This window comes from Syngnathus typhle, linkage group LG8, assembly GCF_033458585.1.
Source record: "Syngnathus typhle isolate RoL2023-S1 ecotype Sweden linkage group LG8, RoL_Styp_1.0, whole genome shotgun sequence".
Taxonomy (NCBI): Eukaryota; Metazoa; Chordata; class Actinopteri; order Syngnathiformes; family Syngnathidae; genus Syngnathus; species Syngnathus typhle.
Window position 1 is genome coordinate 11,578,856 of NC_083745.1, and position 24,410 is coordinate 11,603,265.

Below are 24,410 nucleotides of genomic sequence, written 5' to 3' on the forward strand. Positions count from 1 at the left end.
CAGACAAGTGTGCTTTGATATGTTATGCGTCTGCTGGGACTTGACATAGGCTGGATGTGCTTCTGCGCCGACTCTGATTTTGTGCCCAAACCCAACACTTCCATGTTTCATGTCATTGAGCTTTCTACCGTTTCCCATTTGAGCTGAAGCCACCTTTTATTATCCACCTTCAAAATAGAAAAAGAATCTAACTTTTTGTCACTGTCACAGGAACAATGAGAATCAGTCCGTAAAAGGATTGGGTACTCGTGAAGGATGCCGATATCAGCCACTGATACTTTTGGCAAAAACAAGTAGGTGGCGCTACACAGCGGCGTCGAATGATTATAAAGACAGAAAGTTGTCATTGTGTTGATTAAAGATGTACATATCTAAAAGCTGGAGTTTTATAGAACTTTCTAGGTGGCGCTATTGAATATCGGTGAATAACTGCGATGCTGACACACACATGCGTGATGCATGTCAAGTAGTAGGCCAGCTCACCGCCTGCCGCCCCCGCTCCTTCCACGCCGTGGAGGTCCAAAGCACGGCTACTCCCGCTGTCGTCTCCTCCTGTTTGTCATCCACCTCCTCTCGTTCCTTCCGTTCATCTTGAACTCTTTCACAGAGGGTGTGCGTCATGAAGAAATGTCCAGCGGATCGGGCAACACACACGTCCGCTTATAAGCATGGACAACCTTTTCACGCTCCAAAAGCTCCCTGCCTCGACTCAGCGCTGTCTCCAGTGTAGGAGAGGTCTGCTGTAACACATCAGGACGGCTTCTAGGGTGTGTCAATTTAATCAGATATAATGATGATGTTTGTATTTAAATGCACATATTGTCACTTAACTTATTTTCAGAAAATGGGGCCCATATGTCCGTTTAAAAACGAAATCAGACCCTGCATGAGCTGATGCGCCTGGTGTGAAACAGAAAATGACTGCAAGGTGAAATATGGCAGAACATCTTTGGAGAGTACTTCTCATATCCTAAGTGAAAAGATCACACGGTGTAGCTATGTCACATTTTCAGGAGGAACTGGGGAGCTTTTGGCGTTTTGGAGAGAGGAGGGGCGGGGGGCGCCTTTTGTTTTTGGTTGGAGTAATCCCACACTCTTGCTGCGTTAGCATCACCTCAAAAAGGTTGCGCGCTAGCGTGTTTGACAGCGCTCCGGTCCTGGCTGTGAGCTTGACGCTAGTGCATGGGGACACATCACCTCTGCTTTGGGAAAATGGCCTACAGTGAGCCTGAACCTCTCCAAGCGCAGTGCAAAGCAGAGGTGTGCGTGGGTGGGTGGGGGTAGGGGGGGGGGGTGTTTTGCTTCAGAAACTCCCCAAACATTTGACACATCTGCCACGACAGAATGAACAGATGACAACGGCTAAACCCAAACAAATAAGAGTGCAGATGATTAGCCGTCATGCTAACGCCAATAAAGTGAGACCTCACGTTGTTAGTTATCATATGCCAGCTAGCGCGCCAGGGCGTGGAATGTCCAGTCTTATTAGAGGACACCGCCTGTCATTGCGCTTCGATGAAGGCGCCTCGATAATTTTTGCCCCTCAAAGTCTTTGGCACCTTTATCGCGATAAGTCAGGGCAAAGGTTTGAACTTTGAGGAAATTAGACATTGGTCCACGCACTACCTCACAATGCTGACCCCGAGATAACATAACCAAGAGTGAGATTTTCTTACTTTCCAGATTGAAAACAACATTTAATGTTTGACTCCTTGACTCCCCCACAACACCACCACATGCTTAGGGCCTTGGGAAATGTTCCCCACCTGTTTGATGCCCCTGCATTTGACATTTTTTGCCGCGTAAAATTGGCTATGTCAATCAATGAATCAATTCATCAATCAAGCTTTATTTGTATAGCACTTTTTGACGATCTCTGTGACCTTGATCCACTTCAGAAAGAGAGCCCGTTCATCTTTGCTTAATTCGCATTCCACAAGCTCCTCTGCCTTCCTTTCGGACTCCATCCTCTTGATTGTCAGCTGACTTTTTTGACATCCACCAGCCCTTTGGTGTCTTGTCCATCTGCGTATCTGTCTCCTGTCTGGCCTCAAGTCGCTCCGTCCCTAACCTATGTCTGCTACTCCAATCTGTCCGTCGCTCTCGTCTTCATCCTCTGGCCTGCTGTCGACGCGTGTGGCTACAAACATTCGCTCTATCTGTGTGTGTGTGTGCGTGCGCGTGTGTGTGTGTGCGTATAAAAGAGGAGGGGGTGTGAAGACAGCTGTCACGCTGTCTCAGGATCATATGATGGCTGTCAGACATGCTGTAAAGAAACTGGCATCCTACTATTCCCCCCACCCCTCCCTTCTTTTTCCCAGTAGTGTGTACACTTGTTCATACCATACACACATAAAGGCATCACTTTTTGTTTTTAGATCATTATTTAAAATGATCATTGTTATTTTAGATTAAAAGTATGTTTATGGATTGACTCATTTGTTGTGTTTTCTCACTGCCAGTCCAAGTGGCATTGGGTGAGCACAAACCTGGAGATATGAATAAGTGACGAGGCTGCGTATTGGACTCGTGTTGGATGTCGAGAGGAAAAGAAAAACACAACTGAGTGCTCGTTTGGCTTGACATATGCGCACAAGCGCATAGTGTATGGAAGACCTGCTGCCTTTCACACTGAGCTTCTAATTAGACACGCTCACGCACACAGACACACACACACACACAGGTAGGTCGCTGTGTAGGTAGATTAGAAGATTGGACGGTAGTTATAGGCAAGTACTGTAGTTGTGTCAGAAGGTCTGCAGGTCGGTAGGTGGGTGAGCAGAAAGGAAGTTTGGTCGCCCAGGTTATAGGTGGATGGATGAGCTTTGACCCCAGCGGGACTTTGAAGGACTAATAAAGTTAAAGTTATTAATAAGGCAAAAGAATGTCACTCTTGAACATTCCATTAGGAGCACATCATTAGCAAGCAAAACAAACATTCTTTCCCTCGAGTATGACTGACCGAACGCCACCAGCTCAAGCGTGAGTGAACAGAGCAAGACCACGAGCAAGAGGAAGACACGCTGGCCTTCTCCATGCCCGCTCAGGGAGAAGATCGTCCTTGCTTTGTTAAATGATTTCTTCCGGCTGAAGCGTTCCTCTCCCCGATATCGTTTGGGGACTGATTGCTTGTCCTGTACCGGTATTCCTCGGGTCACCTTGGCCTACAGGGCCCGGGCAGTCATCCAATCGATGCCCTTTATTGCCATCTGACTTGCCATTCAGGTTGTTCTTGTCACAAGAGATTGTGCAGAGTACGGCTTGAGTTGCTCTTCGACTTTGAATCAAAATAAACACATTAAAAGCCACTTGGTACAGTGAGAGTCTTAACTGAAATTAAAATGATCAACAGTCTTGTGCAATGAATTGACCTTTTAATAGTTGAATTTTAAAATTTCTGTTATCATAAACTGATTGTGTATTTCCCACTTTCAACTGTCTTGATATTTTGCATAAATATTTTACTTTTAAAATCAAATGTGGCCTTTGAGCACATCCTTGGTTCAAAAAAACGCCACAGTAAAACTGCACTCCTGCCTCAGAAAAAGCCAAGTTGCAGTACTGTTTATTGACACTAGGGGGTAGTGTGGCCCCACTTTTCCAAGCAAGCGGCCACCCTGTGACCCCTGCCCAGTGGGTGCACGAAAGCAGGACTGTTTATTTACCAAGTCAGGGCGACCTCTCTATGGCGGTGTATTTGATAGCAGCAGTGTAATGCACTTGAACCTGTATGGGGTTGCCTATGATAGGAAGGCTTGAAGACACTGCACACTCTGCCAGGATGCGTGAAATCTTGGAAGGAGAAGCACTGACGCACAAGACAAAGTAGGTAAAGGAAGGCTATTGCCGTTATTTTTCTAACAGAAGCTGAGGGTGTTTTGTTATCACTACAGAGAAGAAAACAGTACTTTATATATGAGGTTATATCATGGGGGTCAAATACAAGGTCGGTAGGTCATTAATGCGGGGTCGGTCCGGACAGGCCAAACATGTAAATACGTGCAGGTGTCGGTCATCGCTTGTACAGACAATATTGGCGTGCCTGCAAAGGGAGGCAGTAATCCACACAGCAGCTGCACTTCATTCATGTTCGCCCCTGAGGCACTTTGAGGCCATCCCGTTGATGAGGGATCAGAGAGTGAGAGAGACAGACAGACAGAAAGAGAGAGAGAGAGGGGGGGGTGACCTCTTGCATTCAGTAAACAGTTGGTTAATGATTCTAATCCCATTAAGAGGGAGGAGCTTGGCCCCTTCACATAACATGCCCTAATATGTATGTTACCTCGTTTTTTTTTCAAGCAAATAAGCAAGACATAAAAGATTTGCCCTCTCACACAGAAAAATACCAGTTAAGAGTCCTCCAATAGAGCAAGAACAAAAAAAAACAATACATACAGGAAAACAAATGGCATGCAAATGAAATGAACGTGGTACGTTTGCGGGCACAATTTGTTAACAATTATTGTTTTGACCCGTCTCCTCGGCGGACAAAAGCAAGGCGAGCCATTCGAGGAGGCAGGAAATCAGCTTCTCAAGAGCTCTTGTACTTGAAGAGCGAAAGGGCAAGGTGAGGCGGCGTGATTGCTCGGTGATTAGGCCCTGGAGGAAGGGAAGACTCACCATGGCATGTTCCTCACACACACACACTCACAGGCAGACTGGATGATAAACAAAGAAGCCCCACTTGACTCTCTGTTGAGCCACTCGATTGTTTTAGAGAAACATCATTAAGAAAATTGATCTGGCAGCCATTTTGCAGCCTGCTTCTGCACCCCGCGGTTCATTATAGCAAAGCAATGCAATGAGTAGTCAGTATTTAAATATTATAAAAATGCAATAGCAGGATTAGATAAATTCTAGCAGATTGGTTACCGCTACAACATAAAGGTTACAAACACATTTGGATGCCGCAAAAACAAATGGTGATGATGGACGATAATCAATAACATATTTTTGACAGTGTTATTATTTTGAAATTCTTGTGTTAATATTTGTGAAATCAATGTCTGGCACATTTGTGGCTTGCTGGAAGATTTTTTTTTTAGTTAGTTTATTGTTTAGCACATATTATTATATCAATAACTGTGCAAGGAGGGAGACGAAGCCTAGGGCTTGTAAAGAGCTCCACTCCAAGATTTAAGCGATATAATATATAGTGAACCACCGTTTTCTATTATTGATGCTCGCTCTACTTAGTGTTGCAAACAAGACACAAAGGCGCCAACAGGTAGATCCGCTCCGATGATGGCCGTATACTCTGATGTCAGTCAACGATCTGAGCATCACATAAGTGAAGGTTTATGACCGTGAGTGGGGAGCATAACTGTATTGCTGGAGCGGACCATTATTTTATGTGCGCTTGTTATCTGTCAGTCATCTCGCTCACGCAGAGAGATCCACTTATACCTTCCTTCCCGGTCGACCAAGAATAGCTCCATAGGCTTTAGATGAGGGATCTCACTTATCTTCTAAGTATTACAGGCTGACTGAAATAGAAAATGGAATATACTGTCATCTAAATAATGCAACAGATGGAAACATTTACACATGTGCATTTAGGGAAACACGGTTTAGCTATACACAGGCACTGCCCACGACAGTAGGTACACCTGCGCAATGAGGTCCAATAAAAGGAGCTTATTATTTCCAACAATTATATGAGGACCTTACATTGAGGGTGCCTCCCTGCCTGTCTATCTGTATACACACAAATATACGGGTATACTGCATATACAAATAAACAATATTGCTTGATTCTGTTTGATTCCTGCTGTATATCCTATTTGCTTTCAAAAAATAAATATTGTGCGACTGTATTTTGCCTATTGGCCTATTATACTGTGTCCGATAGCTATATATAGCTGTATATTGAAACACTGTGGGTCCATTGTGTAAAAAGTGCTATATCAACGACTTACCACTTAAAATTATAATATATCTTTTTAAACCGTTTTTTTATCTGATCTACAGTAGTTTGTGTACGTGTACCTAATGAATTGGACAGCCGGCCGAACACGCCAGCTGTGGAGTGTTTACAGTATCTACGTCAGACGACTAATGAGCGACATCCCAACCGGCCAATCAGAACGCGAGCCCAAATCAGTGCTTGTGCAATCAGAGACACTGCCCAAGCAGCTGGCAACGCCTCCCCTCTGGACGTTGAAAAAGAACGTCATCTGCTTCATACATTTAACTTAGCTTTAGCCAACATTAGCATACAGTTTACGTTGCGTCCAAATAATTATGTTTCCCGTAAACCGATAGTTCGTCTGCATTCACCTGACACTCCTTTCAAACATGACTTTGAAAGCCCTACGCCGACGCGGAGACGGGTGGAGAGGGAAACTGAGTGGATAGCTTTCAATACGTGCTAGGTGGCTAGCGGCCGATGGACGACAGAGGCTAATGTTTCAAGAGCCCTAAGCCTATCACAACAAGCCCGGCTCCTTAAACACAACCTGTCGCCGAAGTCACACGAACAAGGACTCGAAGACACCCCACATCTTTATCAGTAAGTACACGGACGGAGAAAACTCCCCGACATTACTGTAGGCAACATTCGTTAATATTTTTTTTGTGTACAATTTGACAACTGTCAAGTTAGCTACGTCTTAATTGGTGTCAGTTTCAGCCAGGGCTTAATTAGCCTGACATCATAACAGCTTTGCCCACAGCCATTGCTACGCCTAGTATAACGCTCCCTTGACAGAATTGTCCAAAAATTCGGTGGTTAAAGTAGTTATGTGTATGAGTGGCAGTCTCTTTCATACTTGTTAGTGTTGGCACGTTGAAATGAAATTCATGCAACCGTAGTAAAAGTCTGTGGCCATGTCTTAAAAGGCCTTTTATGTATTTGCATTTGGTTTCGTCTGTAGTCTCTATAAACTCACGTCATTAGTGGCAAAGGCAAGAGTAGGAAAGGGGGCTTGTTGATAGCTACCAACAAGACAATTCAGCAACACTGGCTAACCTCTAATACTGCTCCCACTGGAAATGGTGGCCATTGAAGTCATCTATCAAAGCCCTTGTAGAGTGAAAAGAAATGACTTTGAAACACCACAAATAAGTAGTTTTAACAAAGTCCTGCCAAATGCGAATGATTTAAAAAAGAAAAAGGCACATAAGTTTAGGGAAAGTCAAACACAGAACACAAAAAACACATAAAAAAAAGAAGAATCTGCTAATATTGGACATCACACCTGTCCTGTTAAATTGCCAAATACTACTTAATTTTTTGACTTAGTGATCCATACCCACTTTTTTAAATACATATATTGAGGCAATCTAGTTATTGTGCTTAGTGTTTTCTTGTTGCCACCAATTTTATTCACGCACGGTAAAGCAATTCAGGGAGAAAAACATGGCTGGTGCACAGGGTATCTGGACAGGAAGTATCCAGTCGCTAACCACTCACCCCGGTCCAAAAGAGGACAACACATTTGCCGCTCCCTTCCTATGGCCAGCTAGACTCCCGTCTCGCCGCATTTGACGTTTCCGACAGCGCTGAGCTAACGGAAGACTGACAATGTCCGTTCAAAGTGCTGCTCTTCCAGGAAATTGACCACTTCTGATGGAACTTCTGATGAGTCATCAACCAAGGATGGTTTAAGACATCCCTGGCGAGCTCTCCGTGCTTGTAAAAGCATTCAATATATACATTGATTTGATTATTTGTCCTGTGCCGAAGCCGAGATGTAAAGCTGGCTCCAGTCCAATTTGCCGGCACTTTAATGTAATGTACTTTTAATGGCGGCAAACATGCGTGAGAGCTGAGCTGGTGTAAGTGAACGCCCGTGTGCTTGGCAGGCTGATCCCGGCCGGCGCGCATCCCATCAGATGCTAACCGCTAAATTGACTTAGCTCGTTAAAACGACCCCGCTCGTCTGAATCCACCGACCCTTCTCGATCTGGCTCACCCGACTTTCAATCAAAGCCAGGCCTTTCATGACACTTTGCAGCGCTTACAAGGGCACGGTTGTCCGAGATTAGCCGAGAGTCAACTCCGACGTGTCCACCTGAAACAAATCACGGTAATCCCTCTCAGCTGCCACTCCAACCTGCGTTTCTATGGAGACGTTGGGCTCGGACTGCCGGGACACTTCTTCCGTAACTCTTCAGTCGATATTGGAAGTAGAGACTGAGGTGAAAAAGTGACGGCTCCCAAGGCTTTATTTTTGGACAGTTGCTGGTCTCGCAGTTAGAAAGCAAAGCGTCTCCCTCGCTTTGGGAAACCCGATGACGTTCATTCAGCTAATGCAGGTACGCAATGAACGGAGCAACGAGAAATCCAATGCTCGGTACTGAATGTTTCTGGCAACCAACGGTGCCAGGGAAGCTCTTAAGCTTGAGCGTAAACCAAAGTGACTCATCTGTTTCTGCTCATGTAGAGTAATTAGCGCCGCGGCTGTGTTCTGTTATTTCTTTGGTGTTGTTAAAATAACTGCTAAAAAAAAAAAAAATGTGTCGCTAAAGCAATATGAATCTGGGAACGGTGCTTTTAAAGCCGTTAGCGCTACTTTGAAATGTCTAGCCAAGTTGAGGAAGAACAAAAACCCGCAAGTCGTCAGTACAATTGAGCTTTTTTAAAAAACGAATGCCCATTTCGTTTAAGTAGCATACGTGGTTAAATTTGAGTTTCACGTTCAGGTTGTTTCACTGTCTTGCGTGTCCTCTCCTGCAGGCAGCCGCGGGTCTCCGCAGCGCAGAGTCATGGGTGCCTTCCTGGACAAGCCCAAAACGGAGAAGCACAATGCCCACGGCGAAGGCAACGGCATCCGCTACGGGCTGAGCTCCATGCAGGGCTGGCGAGTGGAGATGGAAGACGCCCACAGTGCCGCGCTGGGACTGGCCGTGCCCGGACTGAGCGACTGGTCCTTTTTTGCCGTCTACGACGGCCACGCGGGCTCCAGGGTGGCCAACTACTGCTCCAAGCACCTCCTGGAACACATCATCAGCGCCAGTTTCGGGGTGGTGGGGCAGCAGAGCTCGACGGACGCCTCGACGGGCACCTCGGAGAGCGCCTCCGACGCCCCTCCGGCCGAGTTCCCCCGTTCAGTGGAGGCAGTGAAGACAGGCATCCGGGAGGGCTTCCTGAGGATCGACGAGCACATGCGCAGCTTCTCAGACCTGCGCAACGGCATGGACCGGAGCGGCTCCACGGCCGTAGGTGTGCTCCTGTCACCCGAGCATTTCTATTTCATGAACTGCGGCGATTCACGAGCCGTCTTGTACCGCAATTTCGAAGTGTGCTTCTCCACGCACGACCACAAGCCGTGCAACCCGCGCGAGCGGGAGCGTATCCAGAACGCCGGCGGATCTGTCATGATCCAGAGGGTGAATGGGTCACTGGCTGTCTCCCGGGCCTTGGGGGACTATGACTACAAGTGCGTGGTCGGCCGGGGCCCCACCGAGCAGCTGGTCAGCCCCGAGCCGGAGGTTGTCGAGATGCTTCGGACACCCGAGCAGGATCAGTTTGTCATCCTGGCCTGCGACGGAATCTGGGACGTCATGTCCAACGAGGAGCTGTGCGAGTTTGTCAAATCCCGCCTGGAAGTGTCCGACGACCTGGAGAGAGTTTGCAATGAAGTGGTGGACACCTGTCTGCACAAGGTTTGCGTGGAAGGAGGGGCAGATCTTGGCACAAAGGCACCGACTGCGTTCTCACCCGTTTACTCTTTCCCGCCGTCTGCCTTAGGGGAGCCGGGATAACATGAGCGTCGTCTTGGTGTGTTTGCCCAACACTCCCAAAGTGTCACCGGAAGCCGTGAGCAGAGACGCCGAGCTCAACCACTACCTGGAGTCCCGCGTGGAAGGTGAGTTTGACCCAAAGCCCCCCCCACCCGCTTTTTTTTTTTTTCTTCAGTCTTTGCCCCTCTATTGTCTAACCGCCTCCAACCGAGTTAAACCTCATTCAATCCAGTGACCTCCCTTTCCATTTCAGCAAACATCTTTCTTCCCCCTCGCGGCCCTCCGACATGTTTTTCTCGTCTCCCTCGCTCAGACATGCAGCGTCTTCTCTGCTCTCCCCCGTCGGCCCCCTCTGTCTCTCGTCCCTCTCGAGGGCCATAAAGCCTTTTTAATTTGCTCGTTTGCTCTTTTCCGCGGCAACGAGGACTCTCCAACTGTTTGACATTATGGTCAAATCATCCATATAGATGTTCACCGAATGGATTTATCGGTGTCTTGGCGCGGAATGAAGTCTTTTAGCATTGCTTGCTAATGTAAATGTTTTGGCTTATTGGGCAGTTTCCTGCTGGTAGACCCCAAAAGAGAAAAAGGGAGAGGAATGTTTTGGCTGAACATTTGATTGGCAACTTGCCACCACAGTCAACTTTTCTCCACGTTATTTTCAGCGATGCTGTCGGGGCCGGCCGACGAGGGCTTTCCCGACCTGGCGACGGTGATGCGGAACCTGTCGGCTGACGGCGGCATGCCGGCTCTGCCGCCAGGGGGAGGCCTTGCCAGCAAGTAAGAGCCCCCCTCGCCGCCACCATAAGGTGTTTTCTTTTTGGGCAAACCTCAACACGCCAACACTTAAAGGAGACATAGCATGCGAAAAGCGTGACTTTTGAATTGCTTGGTTACAAAGAGTTAAGTCTTCTTTAAACAGACAGTTGAGATTATTCTGTTATTCTTCAGTAGTTAAGGTAGGATATTTTTTATTTTATTTTAGAAATGTTTGGGGGGGGGGGGGGCGTGGTGGGGGGGCGTTGCCTTTAAATGATGGCTCAAGTAATCTATTATTAACGGACATTCTCCATAACAATGGTTAGACTCTTTGGGACGCCATCTTAGTCAATTAAATTGTTGGTGCCTTTAACATCCTACTGATGTTGCCAAGCAGCCTGAGAAGAGCCTAACCTAAAAGTTTCTTCCCTTGATGTTTCTATGGAGTTGTTAACTATAATACTCAAAATGTGTCTCTTTTGGCTCGTCGTTTGAATTAATTGCACTGTTCTTCTTGCAGACAAAGCGTTATCGAAGCGATCTACAACAGTCTAAATCCGTACAGAGAAGAAGAAGGGGTCAGTATCCGCCGTGCTATCCACGAATTTGTGTCTTCATCATTTGACAAGTCCAAATGACTGCTGCGGAGGGCGGCGCTGTGTTCACGAGTGTGTTTTTGCAAGTGTCCCGTTGTCGCTTGAAGCAGTTTGTTTGTTCAGCGCCTCCATGATTGTAATGTCATTGTTTCAGAAGACCTTTTCTTTGATACTCAGGCTTTGAGCACGTTGCCGTATTGGACTAAGTTCCCCGGTGTATACTTACGGGCAACGTGTCACTCTTTGGACCGCTAACCAGGTCAAAATACTGAATTTGCACCCTCTTCCCCTTGCCACATTAAACTTAAGGACTTCTAAATGTTATGGTCCACAATTTTGCCCTTCTGACACGTTTTGTTTGTTTCTGCATAACCAATATAATACTTTTGTCAATCCATTTCAAATGTGAAAGACATGAAACGGGCCACGTGCGCAGATGCCCGAGTTGGGTTTCCGTAGCGTCACAAATGTCAACAGTGTGCAGTGGCAGCACACGAAACACAATAAATAAATAAATTGATAGAAGTATTTGAAGTTGGTCTAGGCTGACCCATCCCGGTTGATTGACGTGTGGATTACCTCCACGGAAAAATCAAATGCAAATTGGCGCTTGAAGTTGCTGTGCACGTGAAGCCATAGCAGGATGGAAAACGCGTGTCTAACTGTCTTCACCCTCTGATTAACGCAGCCCTCCTGTTTCATTTGGTAAGTGATGACCTAAATAATCGCACCGCCCGGCCCTCGACTTCCTCTTTTCCCGCCACTTGCTCTCACCTCTACGCATACGACCTCACGTAGTCTCGCAGGCATGTCGAAGGGCCGACCCACCTTTTCTGTCCACCTCCCCTCCGCGTCCACTCGACGCTAGCATGCGGAGGCGCGCTTTGTGTGCCGACAATGGACTGACCCCTTTATGTCAAACATGCATGCACCTACCAGACACCCCCCCCCCCCCGCCCTTATGGCAGCCTCTTCTTCAACCGCACGCAACAGCAGCAGTAGTTGCTGTCCGTCACTTCCTGTCAACAAGTCCTTCAAGTTCTTGCGCAGCCCTGAGAGAATAGAAATTGTGTCCCGCTTGCTTTCACTTTTATTTTGTGTTCAGGGTGCTCACTGGAAGCGTCTTTACATTATAACCACTTTCTCTTTTCCTCCCTCTGTCCATAATGTGACCCCGTCCTGTCCTCCTCCTCCTCCTCCTCCTTCTTCTCTCTTGGCGGGATGACTGTCCTCCCTTCAGAGCGGTGCCAACTTGGAGTGTCACTGGTAGAAGTTCCTGATCTGCCTGGAGGACTTAAAACAGACACTCTTACTAAAAAAAGATCCAGGATTGAAACTTTCTTTTTTTTTCCCCTCCATCTTCTATTTCTTTACATTTTCCTCCACTGAGAATTCACTCGTGGTTGAAATTGGGAAGATTATGATGGAGGCAAAAAGAAAGCGCACTTGTTTTGTGCTGCGTAACTGCCTCGCTCTTCCCTTCCCCCATTTCTCAAGGACCATAAAAGACGAGAGAACCTCACATGTTGCTCAACCATTTCCAATGCTTCCGAGTTCTCCCGACTCGTCTGATGCTCTCCACTTGCTTGAAACACTCAACGTCGTTTTGCCTCAAAGCCACTTCATCATTTTTTTCTTGTTTTGCCGCGATGTCCAAAGATCGCCACACCTGAACACCTCAAAGCCTCCTCCTCCGCAGTCCCTTTTGGGCAGCTGTGTTTGAAATGCTGCCGAATCCTTTTTTTTTTTTTTTTTTTTTTGCACGCGCTTCCTCAACTTGCCACTTGGTTGATCGTCATTGGACCCAACTCGCTTTGTTGCCATATGTAGAAAAACTGTCCAGAATAATTTATATCTGAATAATATACAGAGATATTTATATTTTCAGTTGCTTTTTCTTCAAACCCAGTCTTGTGCCCGAATCTGACCTGTGCGGGAGTGTGATCTGTCTTTGCCCATACGTCGTGCTGCACTAGTTGTGTGGTGGAACACAAACGCACAAGGCCGTGCTCAGTATTCCAAAACCATAATGTTCCAAAGAGTGTGTGTGTGTGTGTGTGTGTGTGTGTGTGTTTGTCTGTCGAAAAGGGAGATCCAGTCTCACCTTTTTGACACACACTGGATCCCATTTGTGCTGCCACTTCCCTTTTGTGATTTGTTAAATCAATAAACAAACAATTAGTTGAACATGAGTTGACTTCCTAAAAGCCTGTTTTAATTGTCGGTTGATGGGAAGCTGTTGATTAGTTGAATGCGTACTTCCAGTTCAAGCCTGGATGCTTTTTTAAACCGAAGTTTTTTTTTAATTTTTTTTTTTTTTATTAAATAAAGTTCTGGTGCATATACCTCATGACATTGAGCAGTTTTACGAGGAACCAAGACTGCGTTTAGAGAACTTGCTTGTAACGAGTAATACTTTTTACATTTGAGTACTTGACACATTCCCAGAAATGAGCTCAGATTCTGTAATGCCGTCGTCCAAAGAAAAACATGCATTTAAAACTTTTGTGGTCTTTTTCGCTGTCACCTTTTGAAGACAAAATTTGGAGACGCATGCTTTTCAACGGACAGTTACGAAAAACAAAACAAAAAATTCCCACCTAACAATGCACTGGTTTTTGTTTCCTATCTAAGAGTTATTTATGAGCAATGTGAAAATAAATGTTCTCGTCCTCAGAAGTGTTTTTGTTTTAGGCGGCGACGATGCCCATACAAAAGCAAATGAAGCACAATATGTACTGTACAGGTTGTTTTCTTTTCACCGCCAAATTTGTGTTGTTGACGTGAATCTCGGGATATGTTGTTTTCGAAGTCACTCGTCATCACTCGTCATCACTTTCAATTATCCTGAGATGACCGGTGGTCAAAAGATGCATGCTTGTTTAAATATTAGTGAGTTTTCATCAGTGAGAGATGTGACCACCAACCCCCACCCCCCCACATTTGACACCTGGATCCTTTATGCTAAAAGAAAGGTTTATAAGTAGCAGTCTTGGTTGCGCAACGCCAATCCAACACCGGGTCATCCGAGTCAGAGTGTACTATACGTTGTGACCGGATACATTAATAAAAAGAATTTCAACGTTAATAAAAATAGTTTCAAACCCAGCGGCGCAGCCACCGCTTTCTTTGTTGTAATGTAACAAAATGCACTTGCGTTGCCGCCATCTTGGACATGATGGCCCATAGTTACCATTTGTTTGTTTAGTCTGAACACAGAAGTCAAGTTTACAAGTTCCAGTGCATCCTCCTGTACTTTTGACCGAAAACATCAATAAAATTTGTTGTTTAAACCCTTTGAAAGAGCCTATTGTTTTGGGGGGGGGCGCTGTTCTCCTTTGTCAATGGTCCTGTAAAAACAATTTTGACTGTGAATATATATATATATATATATATATATATATATATATATATATATATAAAAAAGAAGTAATTTTAAACCCAGTAGGACTTTAGTTTATTGCCAAGAATTGTGTGTGCTGCTTGTTTGCTGTGTTCTCTGTGCACAGATGTCACAGACCATACCACGCAGTTGCCACCACGGCAAGTAGACAAGCACAAGACAGGTAAATGGAACAACATTGATCTTACACAATTACTCAATTTCTTTTGCTGTTAGAAATTACACACTGGGTAGCACATCCGCCTCACAGTTAGGAGGGTGCGGGTTCGATTCCACCTCCGGCCCTTCCTGTGTGGAGTTTGCATGTTCTCCCCGGGCCCGCGTGGGTTTTCTTCGGGCACTCCGGTTTCCTCCCACATCCCAAAAACATGCTTGGTAGGCCGATTGAGCATTCCAAATTGTCCCTAGGTGTGAGTGCAAATGGTTGTTTGTCTCTGTGTGCCCTGCGATTGGCTGGCAAGCGGTTCAGGGTGTCCCCCCCCCTACTGCCCGATGACTGCTGGGATAGGCTCCAGCACACCCGCGACCCCCGTGGGGACTAAGTGGTACAGAAAATGGATGGATGGATGGAAATTACAAAAACATATAGCTGCCAGAGCAGAATAAAATAGTCCAGAATAATTTAAAATTCCTAATGATTTACCTTAACTAGTTAGAATGTGAATCTTATCACATTGGGGTTAAATACAGTTTCATCCATGAATCGTAATCGAATCGTGTATCGAATCGTCTTTCATGAGAGATGCACAGCAGGTTTGATGGTTGTTATATGTTGTTTCTTTGGATTTAATCAATTTGAATAGTTTGGTTTTGTAATCCTACTGAATTAACCAAATTGCGTATTGTATCCCATGTATCGAGAGCTCTGTATCAAATAGTCTTATTGACACATGCTGTAGTGTGAACTTTTATCCCTGTTGTGGCAGGAATAGGCTTCCATAAAATAATTTTATATCAGTGCTCAGTTTGGATTCGTAAAGGCCAAGAACCTCCCATGAGTTTTTTCTGCAGGGATTGACCAAGCTAATCTCTAACTATTGCCCCGACATTCCTCAGGTTGGACTATCTGCGCATGTGTGTGGGAGAGATAAAACCAAAGGAAAGCATGCCGACCTCCACACTGATAAAAGACGGAGCACCTAAACCAAGTTTAGCGACGAGCATGGAGCTGTCGAAGCGCAATCCGGCCTTCCAGGATGTGGAAGGTAGCAAGCCCGTGGAGGACATCACCGCCGTGGAGCCAGAAGGCAAGTTGGCAGCGGACCCCCCCGATGAGGAGTACACGCAAATCAAGCCGTACGCCGGCATGCCCAAGGAGGTGCTGCTGCTTTACTCGTCGCAGGCTCGCTACCGAGTCCCGCGAGAAGTCCTGTTCTGGCTGATAGTGGCTTGCACGCTGACGCTGGTGGCCCTCACCATCAGCGTGGTGGTGCTGTCACCCCGCTGCCTCAGCTGGTGGCAGGTCTCCCCCATCTACCAGGTGTACACCCGCTCCTTCAGGGACTCCGACGGGGATGGAGTGGGAGACCTCAAAGGTGAGTCCCCATCAATTTCATTCCGAGATGGACGTGTGGATGTTGATGTCTCGTTGGCACGTTCGTCCTCGGCAGGCATTCGGGAGAAGTTGGCCCATTTCGAGTACTTGAACATCAAGTCGGTTTGGGTCAGCACCTTCTACCGCTCTCCCATGAAGGACTCGGGCTACGACGTGGAAGATTTCCGGGCCGTCGACCCGCTTTTCGGGACTATGCAGGACTTTGATGAGCTTTTGGCTGAGATGCACAAATTAGGTGAAGCTCTCAAGCAGTTCTTGGCGGTGGACCGCTTGGCGGCATGTGACCGTGTTTGCTTCCCCCAGGTTTGAAGCTCGTCATGGACTTTATTCCCAATCACACCAGTGACAAGCATCGCTGGTTCAACATGAGTCGTGGCAGAGATCCGCACTACCACGACTACTACGTGTGGGCTGACTGCAATGCGACAGGACCTAAACCCAACAACTGGGTAGGCTGAAGTCTAGTTGGCCCGTTACAAACATCAGTCACCCGTGGTTCGCCAGATTAGCAATGCACATTATCACAAAATTTGTTTTCCCTTTAAATGTTCCTGCTCCACTTCTGGCAGGTGAGCGTCTTTGGGAACTCATCGTGGACGTACGATGCTGTTCGAGGGCAGTGTTACCTGCACCAGTTCCTCAAGGAACAACCTGACCTGAACTTCAGAAACCCTCTTGTCCGACAGGAAATGCTTGTAAGATGGCGTGTGAATCTCTCATGTCTGTGTATGTGTGTGTGGGTGTGTTTTGATAATGCGGGACTTTTGAAAATATTGTAAAGACATTTTTTTGCTGTGACTTTCAGCAACTTTTGGCATCATGAATTTTCATAAAACACCAGGTCTCTCCTGGCAAAACCACTTTACGGCCTTTGTCAACTGCTGAGACATCCACTTGATATTACACATTAACTTGAGTTTGTAGGCTTTTAACTGCTTTCATGCAGCTCAAAGTGCAAGTGAAGATTGTCCCTCTTTGCATTTTTTTTTAATTACAGGATATCATCCAATTCTGGCTGGACAAGGGCGTGGACGGCTTCCGGATAGATGCGGTGAAGCACCTGCTTGAGGCCGCGCATTTGAGGGACGAGCCCCAGGTGGACCCCGACAAGCCACCTGTGAGTTTGAACACCATCTGCGTGAGAACATTGGCTCTCAGCTAGCAAATCAGTTTTTGGGGGATATTGTTATTCTACACTAAAAACTTTATTATTATCTACTGGTGGAATTCACTCACGTCACGAAAATTCGGAGCTAAACTGCACTTCAGTGGCGTGTAACACAACAGGCAGTATGTGTGTGTGTCTTCCAGCCAATCAGAGGCGGGCTATTATCTGTTATCATCACACTTTATAGCAGGCTGCTTTATTCTGAGCCAAATTAAGCTACAGCGTTCCAATTGCGGCGTCACACAGAACCCAAACAAGTTTCCTTAATGATCTATTTTTTTGCAGGCACATGCACTTGCGCATTTAATGTGATCCAATACTCGACCTTCATCAAACAAACATAAAACATTACAAAATGTCCCTGCTAAAATCTCAACACAACTTTAAGACCTTTATCTTTATGACTACCTGCTGCCTTTCCCTCAATCTTATTATACGTATTTGTGTAATAACAGAGTAAGTAAAACTAAATATAATAATAAAGTCTCTAAATAAGTAACAGAAATAACTAATTGTTGTGAACCAAAGAGGAAAGAAGGAACATTACCAAGGTTCGATGTGTAGCTCTTTACCTTGTAGGATTTTGAGGTTTTAGGTGGGAAAACAAAACAGATTTATTTGTCTGAAAGTATGACATCTCCACATGCTTGCCTGGGCTCTCTGGGTAATTTGTTACCTCATAAAAACTGCGTTTTGTGAGTATGTTCTGGGATTGACTGGTGACCAGCATGCACCTCTCACCGCAAAGTCAACTGTCCTTCCCTCCGCAACACACCACAGTAGCTGACAGTATGCTCCATTTCATTCCAGGAGTCCGTGACTTCCGAGCGGGACCTCCACCACGATTTCACCACCACGCAGCTTGGCCTGCATGATCTGCTGAGGGAGTGGAGGGCTCACATGGATGTCTTCAGCCGGGAACCGGGCAGATACAGGTACAGTTCCCCCCCATATTGCTGTTCAACTGGAAATGCAATTGTTCCATTTTGAGTCGTGTCTGCGCTTTAGGTTAATGGTGAGCGAGTCGTACGATAAGCCAGAGGTGGAAAAGACCATGATGTACTACGGGACATCTCTGGTGAAAGAGAGCGACCTGCCCTTCAACTTGTACTTTCTGGACTTGCCTCTCAATGCCAGTGGCCTGTGGGCCAGATATCTGGTGCATCTCTGGATGGCCAACATGCCCATCGGACGCTGGCCCAACTGGATGGTGAGTCGCATCGCTGCATTACTATTGTTCCACACTCACTGTCCATTGTCCTCGGACCAGGTCGGGAACCACAACACGCCTCGTGTGGCCTCGAGGGCCGGTCGGCACTACACACGGGTCATCAACATGCTGCTGCTGACGCTTCCCGGTACGCCGACCACCTATTACGGCGAGGAGATCGGCATGGAGAGCATCAACATGACCGAGAGTGCGATTAATGATCCGGCGAGCGGACGTAGTGCGGTAAAACATATTTCATTGTATTTCTTTTACAGTACATTACCAACAGGTTTGAAATCATGTTGAAGAAAATGAATGCTTTTACGGTAAAATAAAATAAATGCTTTTACGGGAGCAATACGTTGGACAGTCTCAAATTAAGGTTGCTCCAAATATTCACACTTGATCATTTTTGTATGACCTCAGGAGGTTATTGTCCCTTGAAGTTTGTTTTGTTTCCTCAGCGTTCTCCGATGCAGTGGAGTGGTGCCGCCAACGCGGGCTTCAGCGACAAGAGTAATGTGACGTGGTTGCCCGTGCACCCCAATTACAGCGACGTCAACGTGGAGGTACGCAGCGCCCCTCCAAAATCACTTTTTTTATTTCAACCGCACATTGATTCGACCATGCCGCACGTCGCCGTCCAGGTCCAGCGGCGAGACGAAGACTCGGTGCTGTTTCAGTACCACCGTCTGAGCGAGCTTCGTCTGTCGGAGCTGCCTCTCCAACGGGGCTGGTTCTGCCACGTCTACGCTGACCGCAATGTCTTGGCCTATCTGCGAGAGCTGGACGGGATGGAGCGCGCCTTCCTCTTGGTGCTCAACGTGGGCCGCAGCTCGGCCGTCACTGACCTGTCGACAGTGGCGGAGCTGCCCGAGCAGATGCGAATTCTGATGAGCACCGACCGGGCCAACGACGGAAAGGCGGTCACCAAGTCAGCGATCGCTACAGAGGCGGGAGAGGGTTTGACCATTGAGTTTTGGTCGCACGCTCGCTTTAATGCCAACCACCCGAGCCAGTGTTACATCTCGGAGAAGGCCTGTTATTTAAGCGCTTTGGACATTCTCTACACATGCTAACGTGCATATTGTTTCTCATCACATGCGCATGACGCTAAAAGAAATCAACCCTGCAGTCACATGGCCTCTTGTCTTGTCTTCTGCTGTCATCCACACAAGTTTGTTCTCTTCCTCCTGCGTGGAGGATGAGGAGGTTCCATGCCCAACTCCTTGTAGAGAAACGCAATCTGGAAGGCTTCCTGGGTCAGGTAGGAAAGACAGTTTGTCACATTTAGTCCTTTTTGGAGATCAGTGAAAACCTAAGCAGATATGAAGGTCTAAGTGGTGGGGACAGTCACAAATAAAAACAAGAAGGAAAATAAAATTGAGTCCAAGTGGGCAGGAAGGTTGTTGGTTTGACTGCTCTACGTGGCAAGCCAGCTAAAATGTTTTGGGTACGTTTTGTAAAGTGCTTACATTGTGTATGGATGTGTCATTTAACACAAGGACACTCAAAAGCCAAGTCGCAGATGATGATTTTGCCAATGTGTCAAACTTCTACAGTATTATATAGTATGTATATATAGCTAGATATGTATGTATGCATGCCGTCAGTGTTATTGGCTGGTATCAGCAGCCTCCACAGGCACCCGGCACCTTAGAATACGGCTGGTGTTAGACGCCCATCCCTCTATTGTCCCACTCAATTTGTGTTTTTACCTCCTCCAGCATGGAGTCCCAGTCAACTGGTCCCACGTGATTGGCTCCAGGTTGAATATTCACAACTAGATTTGGTTCAGGGTCTGGAAGAAAGTAAAGGGGAAGGAAGCAAAAGCCAATGTTAACAAGTTTCTCCTCCCTGGTTGTCCATTTCAGCTTCTATCCAGCTCTCACTCTCTGCTGTGCTCGTCCATCCGCTTTGAATTCAGATGATCTTTCCCCCCCGGTGCCCTGACCCCCACCTCGCCATCTCGGCGGTTGCGCCTGTTTCACAAGCGCGGTCTTGACCTTGACAGCTCCCAGTCTGTGGCGTCTAATCTCCCACTCTGATACACTATCTCTTTACCATGCTAATGGGCCTCCGCCGCCCGCCCTCCGCGCCATCAGCACTTTATCAAATAGACTCCGGAGAGCTGAGATTATGCGCGCGTACGCAGACAACCCAACCCCCACCCACTCTGCCTTGCGCCGCTGTGGGCGTATGAACAAGTGAAGCTGGGCGATGCGATGAGGTCCGATTAGAAGCGAGAGGGGGAAAGAGCCTTTCTGCGAGGAGATGAGCTCAATTAGCGAGCACACGCACGCAAACCAGACTGCAAGGTGACCCTGACTGTACGACGCTGGTGAACTTCAATTCCTCACGTGACGGACGGCTGACAGGCGCCGAACGGAACCGTGACTGTTTCTGACAGGAGCACAACTACCCATTCAAAGTACACAACGGCTCAATACCCACGTTAGCGTCGCATCTCTGTGTGTGAATGTACCCAATATGGCTGCCACGCTCAAGTGACTTTGCACCGCTTCCTTGAGCTTTTCGGTGTACTTGAGGACACCGGCCAAAGGCGCCCTGTTGTCGTCGGCGTGAGCCGTCAGCAGCATGGACGGGTAGCACTATAAGAGAGTTGGGAAAGGAGGACCTGCTTTAAAACACAAACTGCATCATAAAGTGGGTCTGTTAACACAGTCAACTCTTTCTGGTCCCATTTTGTAGTTCCAATCTGATTTTTTTGCCTGAAAAATAACCAATTAGACGCCGGCGGCGGGAACGCTCATCAAGTCCCACGGACTTTGTGGAAACTCGTTGACGCAGGATTAGCAACTCTACTCGACAAGTAAGTTCATCACCTCTCTTTTGCTCATTATCAAGAGATTGTACAGTCCAAGAAAAAAAAAAAAGAAATCAAACCCATCAGCGCTTCCACCTGAGGAGTGATGTTGTGAACTGGGCAATAGGAGGCGATGGCGAGCCTATGTTGGCGATTTCCCAGGGGGTCTCCCCACTCCTCCCTGTCCTCCATCGTGAGAGGCATTTTGGGGTCCTCCATTGTTCCCAGCACATCCAGGTAAGGACTCTGTCAAATGGTGGGAAAAGATTGAAGAGTCATTCAAGATTGCTGTGACGTGTGGAGTCCACTACCGCCGTACAGCGCGACTATCTCGAGTTTGCGTACCTGCAGCACGACCGCCCGCATCATGTTTGGCCGTGTGTTGCACAGCGCCCCCACTGGCACGGCCCCGGCGCTGCGCGCGGTCAGTGCGCTCCTTGAAGGGCTTGAGACCCCCGAGGAGAAGAGGTGATGGAGGCAGGCCTGAAGGTCCTCCACTCCTCTGTGCTTCCCCTGGACGCGAGCTTGCCTCTGCCACGCCAGCCCGCGCTCTCCTCCGCCTCTGCGCCACACATCTGTCTCTATGAACGTTTCTACTACTGGTGACGTCGGTGGATGTTACCTTATATGGCAGTAGGCCAGAGCCCAGCCCTGCTCCAGCAGAAACCTTTTCTCCGGGCAGAATTGCATGTCGACGTCCCGGCCGTAAGCCCCGTAGACGTGCGCCAGCAGAGGCATGTCTTTTGTACATGCCCCGGCGTGAAAAAGTGTAACAGGCACCAAGGTGCCGTCCTACCGTGGAGGCAATTTTAAAAACTATAATACAAAAAATACCAAGTACAGTCCCGGTTGATGCAATCAAAATATTAGAAACAACTCATAAAGTGTACTTAATGCGTTTGTAACTGAACCTTTATAGAGTTGTTGCAGTAGAGCATTAAAACGTAACTTTTTTTTTTAACAGTGAGCTTGTGCCTTCAATTATCCGTACCTGGCTGCGGGCCTTCAATCGCGCAGTGATAAAACTTTCCCGAGAGGGCCCGTCTCCCGTGTTGGATGAAAGGAAACCTCCCTCGGGGTGAAGACGGTAGGACACTGGGGGGCTGACCGGAGAGGAGATCAGGAACTGCAGTGTGCTGCGTTGCTCTGCAAGGCCCGGACGCTCGGTGTCGACGGCGCACGCCCAGGACGGCAGCTTCACGTGTAAATCATATGGATTATGGTCACCAATATTCGCCACTTTTTTTTTTTTTACCTGCAGGGTGTAAGCTTCCCTCGGTCGGGAAAGCGGCACGACGATCAGCTCAAGCTCATTGCTCGTCGTCAAGGCAACCAGTATGCAGTGGTCCCCGACCACGTCCATGTCTTTGAGCACAGTGCCGGGACACGGGGTGAATATGGTGTCCCATGACATCATGGAGGGCTCAGAGAGGGAGGCCTTCACCACCTTTTTTTAATCAATAAAAACTATCATGAGAAATTGCAAACTTTTATCGCGCATCAGAGGTACAAGCTTCAAATCATCCACATTTTCATCGATTGGGTACCTGATATTCCTGTCCAGGCCCCGTGTTGGCGAGTATGATCAAGTTGCGCCTCCAGTGTTCCACGTGGTACAGCAGCTCCGGCTGGCGCGCCTGAACCAAGACGGGCTCCAGATGGGGGTCGGAGACATCCACGAGCGACACCTCAGAGCTGCTCCTGCTGCTGCAGGTGATGTTCAGCATGTGGCCGTCTCTCGAGAGGGACACCTCTACAAAAACACTGAGGCGTGGAAAAAAAAAAAAAAAAAAATTACCTTAATGTCAGAATTGCTGGAGTCTTTATACTCACTCCGGCTGCGATTCCTCGTACACAGAGCGTATTTTGCTGGAATTTGGTGTCAGGTCCATGCGATATACACTTTGGCACTTCAGACCTTCCTGGATGGTGTAAAACAACACCTCATCTGTGGCCCATTCTTACAAGACACAAACATCACATTATACATGTGTTGCCATTGTTATCAAAACGATTCAAAGTGGTTACCAAAGCTGAAGACGTCGTCCAGTGTGAGTATGTTTCTTTGGTCAAGGTTCACGACCACGCACCTGGATTAGATGTCACGTGACCTCATGGATTCGTTCGAACAACAGACAAATGTGTCAGTATTCTCCTTTACGGTAATGACCTTGTTATTTCTGTATTGTGCTTCTTCACAGTGGCCGCAAGATGCTTCTCGTGAGGGGAAAGTCGTATTCTCTGCACAGTCCACTCTTGTGCCTCCTCACCCGCACAGATGCATCCCAGGTCGAGAACTCGCTCTGGTTCCGACTTGCCTGAGAAAACGCTGATTTTATTAGCAATAGAGATGAAATTCTATGAATTGAATTTCACATCAGTGAACGAAATAGTCACAGTTAACAGCGTTGTCATGATATCACTTCAGGAATCATGTCGGGGATTTACTAATTGGAGCCTCAAAAGTCAGAACATGCCTTGCGTCATCTGACAATAATGCTAAAGCATAAGCACAGGTATAGAAAAAATATACAACGATTAACGAAAATACAAACTTGAGTCTTACTAAATCATGACAAAAGATTATAATACATCAAATATAGACAGAAGTAGATACTTTTGATCCCCTGAAAATTGGCTGCAATTGTCAATATTATACCTTTTTTCTTTTCCGTTCTGTAGATGGCGTTTCCTTCCATAAAATAAACATGGTGACGACCGTACACCTGTGTCAAGACAGATCACATGCCATTGGAGATACGTTGAACTTTCTTGGAAGACCTTCAGGTACAATGATTACCGCTGAGTGGTCCGGTACGTTTGAGAACTTTCGGTAAGTTGCCTTCAGGTGTCTCTTGAAACACACCTTCAAGTCCCTGTAGCGCTCGAGATCACGACAGTGATGGTCCAGTGATCTTTCCTGAAAACAGAAAACAACTTCAAACTAGAACAAAACCGGTCTTGTTCCAGCTTCCAAGTGGTCCTTAAACGCAGCATCACTTTTGGGCCACACTTACTTTTGTATAGTAACGACAACGGGCACGCCTCGTGACACAAACATTCAGAAAATGTGAACGCAATGTCCCAAAACGTGCAGCTAAACGTTGTGCAGCAGGAAAAGCCATTGCACTATTTTGCAATTTATCCGCCGTTCTGTCCTGCAGGAAACTCATCGACGGACATGCTTCCTGAAACAGAGCCGGCT

At 47.1% G+C, this 24,410-nt stretch overlaps 3 protein-coding genes across 9 annotated transcripts; 2 read left to right on the forward strand and 1 right to left on the reverse strand.

Moving 5' to 3' along the window:
* Positions 1–6,139: 6,139 nt before the first annotated feature.
* On the forward strand, positions 6,140–13,234 carry ppm1ba (protein phosphatase, Mg2+/Mn2+ dependent, 1Ba). 5 transcript variants are annotated; one of them, XM_061286071.1, is made up of 7 exons: positions 6,140–6,511; positions 8,681–9,609; positions 9,695–9,812; positions 10,353–10,467; positions 10,967–11,024; positions 11,731–11,747; positions 12,283–13,234. In XM_061286071.1, coding segments are annotated over exons 2-7 (1,209 nt in total). In that variant the 5' UTR covers positions 6,140–6,511; positions 8,681–8,709; the 3' UTR covers positions 12,284–13,234. The 5 variants fall into 5 exon arrangements, 4 of the variants coding, with proteins under 4 accessions (XP_061142055.1, XP_061142054.1, XP_061142053.1 ...); XR_009715271.1 differs by having other exon boundaries at positions 10,967–11,747; XM_061286070.1 differs by having other exon boundaries at positions 11,731–13,234.
* A 1,236-nt stretch (positions 13,235–14,470) lies between these two features.
* slc3a1 (solute carrier family 3 member 1) lies at positions 14,471–19,516 on the forward strand. Of its 2 annotated transcripts, none has more exons than XM_061286057.1 (10): positions 14,471–14,608; positions 15,502–15,980; positions 16,056–16,235; positions 16,304–16,449; positions 16,570–16,695; positions 16,998–17,117; positions 17,979–18,103; positions 18,177–18,378; positions 18,439–18,621; positions 18,843–19,516. In XM_061286057.1, exons 2-10 carry the CDS (start codon positions 15,518–15,520, stop codon positions 19,455–19,457), a joined length of 2,160 nt encoding a protein of 719 aa, XP_061142041.1. In that variant the 5' UTR covers positions 14,471–14,608; positions 15,502–15,517; the 3' UTR covers positions 19,458–19,516. The 2 variants fall into 2 exon arrangements, with proteins under 2 accessions (XP_061142041.1, XP_061142042.1); XM_061286058.1 differs by lacking the exon at positions 14,471–14,608 and having other exon boundaries at positions 14,629–15,980; positions 18,843–18,947; positions 19,026–19,516.
* On the reverse strand, positions 18,615–24,408 carry prepl (prolyl endopeptidase like). 2 transcript variants are annotated; one of them, XM_061286056.1, is made up of 15 exons: positions 24,223–24,408; positions 24,006–24,125; positions 23,865–23,931; positions 23,376–23,523; positions 23,234–23,295; positions 23,039–23,165; positions 22,753–22,969; positions 22,461–22,652; positions 22,197–22,400; positions 21,828–21,997; positions 21,551–21,767; positions 21,302–21,451; positions 20,864–20,990; positions 20,097–20,179; positions 18,615–19,636 (listed from the first exon to the last, which is right to left on the reverse strand). In XM_061286056.1, exons 1-15 carry the CDS (start codon positions 24,376–24,378, stop codon positions 19,544–19,546), a joined length of 2,133 nt encoding a protein of 710 aa, XP_061142040.1. In that variant the 5' UTR covers positions 24,379–24,408; the 3' UTR covers positions 18,615–19,543. The 2 variants fall into 2 exon arrangements, with proteins under 2 accessions (XP_061142040.1, XP_061142039.1); XM_061286055.1 differs by having other exon boundaries at positions 22,197–22,652.
* Between the last annotated feature and the right edge of the window lie 2 nt (positions 24,409–24,410).